General features: G+C 43.6%; 1 protein-coding gene across 1 annotated transcript; it reads right to left on the minus strand.

Moving 5' to 3' along the window:
- Positions 1-525: 525 nt before the first annotated feature.
- cdc42ep3 (CDC42 effector protein (Rho GTPase binding) 3) lies at positions 526-9,240 on the minus strand. Its single transcript, XM_086045185.1, has 2 exons — positions 9,010-9,240; positions 526-2,276 (listed from the first exon to the last, which is right to left on the minus strand). The coding sequence occupies exon 2, from the start codon at positions 2,098-2,100 to the stop codon at positions 1,030-1,032; it is 1,071 nt and encodes a 356-aa protein (XP_085901311.1). The 5' UTR covers positions 2,101-2,276; positions 9,010-9,240; the 3' UTR covers positions 526-1,029.
- Between the last annotated feature and the right edge of the window lie 229 nt (positions 9,241-9,469).

Raw genomic sequence — 9,469 nt, forward strand, 5'->3', positions numbered from 1 at the left:
ACACTGTTGGGTCAACATGTCTTTATTGTGACTGGACCGAAAGAAAGGATGCATCTTACGCTCAACATTGAACAAAGATTGCTTTTAGGTTGTATTTGTGTCATTTACTACCCCGTGGCTCTACTTTTTGGTTGATGGATTGTGTGATTAGAGCAAGGCCCTCCCTCCGTCACTTGAAACAGCTGATTTATGTCTGGTCCAGGACACTTGTGCACTGTGGCTGGAATGCAGAGAATGTCAAAGACCCCTCCTCTGCATGTCCTCTCTACACGCAAACAAATGGCGCAGGCGCCGGCTGAAGACCCACCGGTGCTCCCACTGCAGGGCAAGGAGGCAGAATGTAAGGAATGTTCGAGGACAGAAAATAAATCCATTCTGTCCTTCTGTCAATCTCTACTTCTTTCCCAACTCTGTATGTTTCTAATCGGTCTTGTGTGCTTCTTGTTTTTCAACTTCTAATTTATATTCAATTTCCGGCATTTTATTGTGGTGCATTCTTACTTTTGCATTAAAAAGTGGGCATGGTGAGAAAAAAAAATATTTTATTTGTGTTAAAATTCCAAAACACAATATGCATAATAATACTCTGTCATAAAAAAATGCAGATGATGAAGAGACAAAATCAAAGAGTGCTTTGTTAAAACCACAAAAAACAAACAGTGTTCGACACTCGAATCTGAAAAAGAAAAACATGTAGAATATTTATAAAATCGCCTCTCGTCCAAAGTCAGCCGGGAGGTTCTCAAGTACACCCGCGACCCTAGTGAGAATAAATGGTGCAAGAAACGGATGGATGAAGATTAAAGGCACAATACTGTAACTCTCAGTACTACATGCATATGAACATGCCGGCATGGACCAAAAAAAACAAAAAACACTCCATAGAAGCCAAAATAGATATATGTTTTGATAATGAAAACATAGGCAGCTCTGTCTAACGTAGCTCACGTACAGTAGTCCTTTGTCTCCTCCTGGTTAGAGGTTGATAATTGGATCATTCCCTTTCTCCTCCCAGGGCCTCAGTGCAGCTCAAGGCCTGCTTTTCACTGCGGGTTTATCCATTATGTTGAGCACATCATCCAGGATGGATGGGCCCAGATCAAGTTCAAGGGAGAGCAGGGACCCTGTGATCCGGGTGAGGGACTCTTGTGATGTGCTCTTCTCTTTGGAAAACTCAAAGTCAAAATCACAGATGCGACCTTCCTCCACCCCACTGTCTCTATCCACCCACTCTCCATTGCACTTGGAGAGCTCTTGCTTGAATTCCAGGTTAACGTTTTTGCAAAAACCGTTGCTCTTGCGCTCAGTGACACTACTGTTGTCAATGTACATTTTGGCTTTGTAGTCCTCTTTTGCATAACTTTGAAAGCTGTCACTGCTTGCGTTGCTGTGGAGGCTTCCATTAGCTTTGTAGCTGGTGTTGCTATGACCATTAATGTAATAAGTCCCGGTAGATTGTTTCTCAATCCTGCCCTCTTTTTTGTTTACTTTGTTAGTCTTGATAACTGCTTCAGAGTTGGGCTTTTTCATGTTCTCCAGGAGATCCAAAAGGACGTCAGGCTTTGACTGGATGTCTCTAAAGGGAGGTATGGCCTTGCTACTGAAGTTGTCCATTGAGTGTAGCAAAGCATCCATCTGCAGGATCTCTACATCATCAATACTGTCAGGTTTCACGGGAGATGTAGGCCCCATTATGTCGCCTAGCGGTTGTGGGGGCATTGAGAATACAGTCGAGGAGATCAGTGGTAGGGTAAGTGCCTGACAGCCACCAATGGTTGGGAGGGAGATGGCATTCTTGAGAACAGGAGATGGTGTTTCTGCAAAAGAAGCATCGCCTGTACTGTTTGCTCGCAGAAACTCACTGTGAACGCCATACTGAGTTTGGAAATCTCCCTTCCCCGGCAAGAGCTCATACTTTCCTTGAAGGAAGGACATGTCTCCAAAGGCATCCCTCTCTCCACCTCTGCCAATGTGAATGGTGTGCCGAAAATCGCCTAGTGGCGGACTGATCATGTCTGGTGACAAAATATCGCGCAGGCGACATTTTTTCCCCTTCTTACTGTTAGTAGGTTTCAGGTATATTGGTGCTTTTGCTGGCATGGCTGTGACTTCAGGGCTCAGGTGGTAGTAGGAGTAGTTCTACAACTTGTGGAGTACAGATCCCTGAGGAGATTCTTGGGTTACATTCTCAGTATTACGTTGTCCATGCAGCTATCACTAGTCTTTCAACAACTGTAGCACGGAGCAGATGATGGGAGTCCAATGAGCACGTCTGTCTGAAATTAAAGAGAAGCACAGAGAATGTCAGCATTTTTTGAAAGACATGAAGTCAATTATAACAATTTAAATTCCCTTATAGCACTTTTGTTTTTATGTGACTGTCTGGTGTCGTCTCCCTGTCGAATCTCTGTTCAGGCACGCCACCACCACCCAGTTTGCCTTTCAAACAACAAATAGTGGGCCTGACTGGCACATACCTTTTTTATTGGCCTGTGTTGCCACACAGGTTTTTACGTGAGCCCCATCAATTCTGTATGGAAGCAACTGGCCAGCCAGGCGAGCAAATGAACAAAATAAGAACATGAATAGAACATTAAAGGGGCAAGTCAACCCCAAAATTATTTGCAATAATATGTTCTATGCATCTTCACTAGTCTAAACATGGTATTGTGATTAATATTGTGTTTGTGGAATATGAGTTAAACCATTCTTAGCCATCTCAGGGGGCGGCCATTTTGTCACTTGCTGTCAACTGAAAAAGGCATCACAGTTGTTGAGGGCTCAGGTAACAACCAATCATGGTTCACCTGTTTTCTGAAACTCAGCCATAATTGGTCGTTGTATGAGCCCTGAGCAACTTTGATGTCATTTTCAGTCGACAGAAGTGACAAAATGGCTGGCCCCTGAGATGGCTAAAAACAGGTGGATTTTGCTGTTTAACTCATATTCCACAAACACAATATTGATCAGAATACCATGTTTCGACTAGTGGGCCCGCATAGAACATATTCTTGTAAAGAAAATGTTTGGCTTAATTTCCCCTTTAAAGACAGGACAATAACAAGTTAGCGTCCAAGAAATACCCTTGGGATCCTGAAATAAAGAATAAACATTTCACTGCTTAACTTGAGTCTGCTGATCTTAAAAGCCTGGAGAGTAGAGGAGAATGAGTGCATCTCTTTTCACGTGAGCCTGCTTTGGTCTGCACCACTGTGGATGTGCATGTGCTAATGTAGAACAGCTGGCCTACAGATTGGGAGAGGGGTAGTAAATGGGAACTTTAATAGGATCAGTGGAGGGCACCCTGCTTTAGAGAAAGCGCTACTGTGCAGGCACGCACAAGATGGACAAGAGCTGAGAAAAAAGGGTAGAGGGTTTTACGCGGATTGGGAGAGCCATATAATAAGGGCAAGTGGATTTTAAGAAAGAAGGTGATGCAGATTTGTGACGAGAAGTGATTTGGCTTTGATCAGCACAAGATTGACGTTAAATGAAAAAGCTCAATCCCCATCAGAATGAGTCAACATTATTAAGACGTACTCAATTTGATGAAGTTACTGATTGCTTTCTGCTCTCTCTGAGACTTTTCCATTACTGACAAACCAGAGAATGTCACCACAAATTTAGTGTGGAATGAACTCTGTAAAAAGGCTGAGGCCACATTTGGTTTGGCTAATACAGTGAGACATTGTTAAGACAAAACACTTGAGCGGAGAAAGGGGTAAATTCTCTGTGTCTCTCACTCTCTGAGTGCATGCGTGCGTGAGATGAGTGGCAATAGAGAGAGCTTGCCCATTTATAGACATTTACTTATGAGGTCTGTCAGCAGTAACCATCTGACAGTACATCCTTAAAACAGTCTAGTTAAAAAAAATAGAAAACATAAGGTAATGGGGAAGAAAAACATCCACATTCCTGCTACATCGCACACCACAGACATACTACATCAACCTTATCAAAGACACTTTTGGCAGTCTATGTTTATTCAGCATACACATTAGTGTGGAGCCAGAGAGACCGGCCATCGCTGGGACTTAAAACTGCTGCTTTGACAGCATTTTTAACATGGATTCCAGTGTTTCCTAGAAGTGCTGTTGAAAGTGTGGCTATAATGTAGTACTGTACAAATTATGAAATGTTAGACCATTTGACTCAAGCTTTACCAAGAAAGGGCCATACTGTAGATATATAGTCATGACAAACACTGTGGTGAATGACAACAATGTGCTCAATGGTTCTTGTGTTGGGCAGCACTGTGGTCGACTGGTTCGCATGTCCACCTCACAGTGCAGAGGTCGTGGGTTCAATTCCGGCCCCGGCCTTCCTGTGTGGAATTTGCATGTTCTCCCCGTGGCTGTGTGGGTTTTCTTCGGGTACTCCGGTTTCCTCCCACATTCCCAAAACATGCGTTGGACACTCTAAATTGCCCCTAGGTCTGAGTGTGAATGTTAGTTTGTCTCTATGTGCCCTGCCATTGGCTCGCAACCAGTTCAGTACACCGCCTATTGCCCGTAGACAGCTGGGATAGGCTCCAGCACGCCCACAACCCTTGTGAGAATAAGCAGTTTGGATAATGGATGGATGGATGGATGGTTCTTGTGTATTGAAGTGCTTGTGTGACATGCCTGACTGTGTTTGGGACTGATTTGAATGTACGGCATGTGTGAGAGGTATAATGTTTGTTTGCCCAGAGTTATGTACAAATAAACAGTGAGGGACAAAAGCAGAGGTTTAATGAAAATGTGAGCATGATCCATAATTTGTTTGTTCATACTTTCCATTAAGGTTTTCATTTTTGTCCCTTTCCGACCAAGGGCAACAAACGGGAGATTATTTATGTTTTATAGGATTATCCGACATAATTACTCTGTGGTCTGAGGTTTGTTGGGAATGAATTTGATCAATAATGGGGTCTAAAATGGGTTGGTGCTAACAATCTTAAATACACTATTAAACATGTTCAATATTTACAACCAAAAATCTACAGTGTGGGGAAATCCGATAATTCCATAGTCATGACTGTTAATTGTGACATAAAACAGAATATAGTCAATGAAGAAATGACCTGACTAAGGAACTAGGTACAGTAAATAAAAAGAAGCATGTCCTACCTGTGTTACTAAGATATTAATACCAGCCATTAGCGTCATTTGAAAAGTCACCTCTACCTTGTTCAGTGGACTATAAAGTCTGCTTTCATGCTGTCATAGGATCCTTTTATTTTATTTATCTTGGGATTTTTCCCCCTCAAAAATCCGCTATTTTCCTGCCTTTTAGGTGAGATCACCAACATTTATCCATCCATTCATTCTTTGTCCCGTTTATGCACACTTGGGTCATGGGTGTGCTGGAGCCTAGCCCAGCTGACTTTAGGTGTGAGTCTTGATACACTCTTTACCAGAGCTGGGCACTTGACCCTTTTTTGCCGGTCCGGCCGCGACCCTCCACCTTTGACATGGGTACCCTTCCGGCCACGACCCCCGCCCTTATTCATAAAAATTAACACCCCCCCCGCCCCGTTCCGTTAAGTTATTTATTTTCCACACTTCCCTTCGTTCACGGCCTTCAAAATAAAAGCATACCAGCAAACCACTATACACAGCAGGTTTGCTACAGCGTATAAGACCCCAGAAGAAGTGCATGAACTCCACCTTGATGTGATAGCGTCATACTTGAGTGCTGCGCGCAGCTTAATATGCTCCCGGACACAAGTTGTTTTGAAACAGTTAAGTTCCAAGTCGAGGGGGCGTCGCTTCAAAAAGGCAGCGACAACAATGGATATCGTACCTGCTACAACCATAAAGGGACCGAGATGACTAGACTATGCATTTGATTTTATTGCCAAACTAGTTTGCTTTTGCAGCAGCAACGAGCTGCGTGCTGCATCCTCTCTCTCCTCTCCGTGTGGGAAACTGTATGTCATCGCAACATGTGACATAATGAACCGATCAGAGCAGCAACAATTCCTGATGTGTGCGTGGCATATGTTGCAGACCTGTCGCCAACAGCACAATGCGTCGGTCACATGAATCAATGTGGCAGTTGTCGCTCGCGCCGATGCGGGAGTAGAAAGAAGCCTAAAAAGAAACCTTCACTGAGTAGGCTGAGATGAAATTTGGCCGCCTCGCGACCACATCAAAGGCATGAGTGCCGATTAGTGGGCCGGACTAAAATCCACTTCCGGCCATGCTTAGTCCAGCCATTTTTAAAAATTTGTTAACCAAATCCCCCCCCGCCCCTAAAATGGGCATCCGGCAGGGCCGGTGGGTCCGACCGGTCCGGCCCAAGGACGGACTGACCAGCTCTGCTCTTTACTGGTCGCCAGCCAATCACATGGCATACATAAAAAATAACCATTCACACTCACATTCACACCTTTAGACAATCTTCGATGAATTTAGCATGCAGAGAGAACTTGCAAATGCCTAACTATAAGGCCATAGCTGGGATTTGAACCCACAACGTCTGAACTATGAAGCGTGCTCTCATCACCATTAAAATCTGCAACCATCAGGAAAACTCCCTCTGCCTGGGATGCTCTGAGCTTCTTCGTCTAGCTTCTTTTTAAAAAAAAAAAAATCTTTCTCTTCTAGTTCACATTCAAGCTGTGTTGCATAACCACTAATCACTAATTAACCATAACACTTTCAATTAGAAGTTCCAGCTATACTTTAACGAAATATCAACGATGTCATTGATTAACAATAACATTGACTTCAATTCGAATTTCACCATGTTATGGTCGACTCCAAAAAAATCTTTCAACCCATATTCTGCGATGTAGTACACTGTAAAAAATAAGCAGGAAGTTAGAATAAGCAGGCCAACAATAAATCTGACTTTTTCTCTTGATCAGTACCTTACATTAATATCTTGTGCCTTGTCATTTTTGCTCCCCAATCCTTTCTTACCCTGACAGTTGAGGTATAGTTCATTCCCAGGAGGCTAAATATTTGCTACAATCCAAAACAATTTCTGTGGGCTAATACTGGTTGCGTGCTCTGAGCATGTTGCAAGGCCTCCACCATAAAAAGTCACTGCTAGCTATCAAATTTAATTACTACTGAAAAGAACCCTGACCTCAACCCCATCAAACACCTGCGAGCTGTAAGTAGAGCCAGACCTTCTCTTCCAACAGTAGTGACTTCTGACCTTGCAAATGTTGAACACAAATTCTGTCTTTCTGGAAAAATGGAAACTATACTTGCAACGGGGGAACCAACTTCATATTCACTCAATGTTTGTTGTGTTGTAGCAGGGTGTGCCAATAACTCATATTGGTTAACCAGGACCTAACATGGTAGTCTCACGCGGAGGGCATCTCTTATGCATCCTAGCCAAGGTCAACATTTGTGGCCTGTAAGAAGTCAGCTGGTGTGGTGAAAGCCAGAGGGTATGACCTTCGCTTCAGACATCCTGCTGGTAGCTCATTTTGGCTTATATGGCAAACATGAGAGGAATTCCGGAGGCCACACGCAAATTACTAGGAAAACAATCATGCTGCTTTTGGCTACTGCTGCCAACACACCTGCATGAGGTGTGGCGAGGTGAAACTCAATGGAGGCGATTCACAGTCAGAGAATCCCAGGAATCAGCGCAATGCTCGTCAGGCTCATTCGGGGTGAACAATAATTGGCTTAACTGCAACTGTTCATGGTACACAAAACAGGCCAGGATTTGCAGTTCAAATTAATCTAGAGTTTTTTTAGCACTTTGATAGGACACAAAGCCAGGCCGAATTTGCACCCTGCTTTTGGAATTTGTTCAAACAGGGCTAGTGTTGCACGTGTTAACCACTCAGAGCCAAGCAGTGCCGCCACAACAGAATGCGGTCACGGTTTTCATTTATACCTCTGGGGAAGTTGGAATCTGATGGCACCCCTTCCTAAATATACTTGCCTGAGAATTCATCCAGCACGATAAACCAGAGTGTCATTGGGTCAGCAACAGCTAGCTGGGTGGGCATGGAGGGATCTGGAGCTGCTCCAGCCTCTTTAAATACTCAGTCCCTGCTTGGGGACTTAGCTATTATCTTGGGGGCAGAATAAGGAGCAAGGTGTTGAAAGATTTTGGCATCTGGCATTCAACGTGTGGCTTGTGATTTGTGTGGGCATTCGGGGGCAAGGCACGTGCAATATAAATGGGTCACTATATTATTAGTGGTGAAACCCTATGACAACATTGCATATTCCTGGTGGCACCACATTGAATACGAAGAGCAGCTGTTTAAAATGTGACCTGCATGTGACTTCCCTATTTGTCCAAAATAGAAGTTATGCAGACACTAAAAATGCCTCTTGAAGATTGGATTAATGTGCTGGTTTTGGTCTTGTTTAAAATAGGTGTTGTTTGGTATTTATGGTTAATTATTGCCATACAGTATAAAAGACCACTTTAAATTACTGGCTTTGCTTTCATGCCTTTGAAATGTTGAAAGAGCTCATTCTACTTCAAGTGAAAATGGTAGCCCCAGAATAGTCTGAAGTGTTTTGTTTCATAAAAAAAAGGCTCGATTATAGGCAAAGGCCTTACTTCTGAGGGCCCGTGGTGGCAGTGTGAATTGCAGGGTTGAGCATTTGTTCTGTGTTTCTCCCCTTTTGCTCCCATCTTGTCAGTATTAGCCTTGGTGTGTGATGACAAAGCACACAAAACACGCACTAGTTAGAAATAGTCTTTCTTTCAAGTTGCCTGTTGAATATTACCAAATCTAGAGTGATAAAGACGAAGCCAGCTTTCCTTTTTACTATATATGTACTGTGTATACTGAACTACTCTTGAGGGAGCATATCATCTTGCTCTTGGCAGTCAAGTGTCTGACCTCAAAAACCTGATTTACACAGCTTGTATGCAGTCACACGCGTCAGTTTAAGTCAGCAATCTGCCTGAGAGATTTGCTAAAATTTTCCAAAAATACTAACGTGCGCACCTACATAGAAACCTGCACACTGCAACTAAATTATGCATTCAGCAATTCAAAGATGAAAAACAAACACTCTTGTGCTCACTGACCTTCTCAATAAAGCTTGATCCTCCCCAGATAGAGCACTCTCATTGCTCTTCTGTGTATTGGTGTTCAGTGGCTTCTTTTATGTCTTGAAGACACTGCCTTGCCTCAGGTGTCCGCCTCGGGGCTGCACTTCTGTCGACTGGGACGTCTGCCGGACAGCTGTTTTTGAATTGCTCTTCAGCTCCTGTTCCTCTCTGAAGTAAGTCAAGTCTCCTCCTATACCTCCCTCACCCTCTTCCTCCCTCCTCTCCCTCTTGCAGTCTTCTCATTACTCTCCCTCCCGCTTCCTCTCTCTCTCTCTCTCTCTCTCTCTCTCTCTCTCTCTCTCTCTCTCTCTCTCTCTCTTTCTCTCTAGCAACACCTGTGCATGTCTGCTGTCTCTCCTATTCAGTCTTCAAAGGGTTATTGCTTCCCTGTGAAATGTTGGAGCTGTTATAATCACAAGCTTTAGCCCTGCAACTA

Source organism: Filicampus tigris, chromosome 11 (assembly GCF_054856515.1).
Source record: "Filicampus tigris isolate MCC_2025a chromosome 11, RoL_Ftig_1.0, whole genome shotgun sequence".
NCBI classification, from domain to species: domain Eukaryota; kingdom Metazoa; phylum Chordata; class Actinopteri; order Syngnathiformes; family Syngnathidae; genus Filicampus; species Filicampus tigris.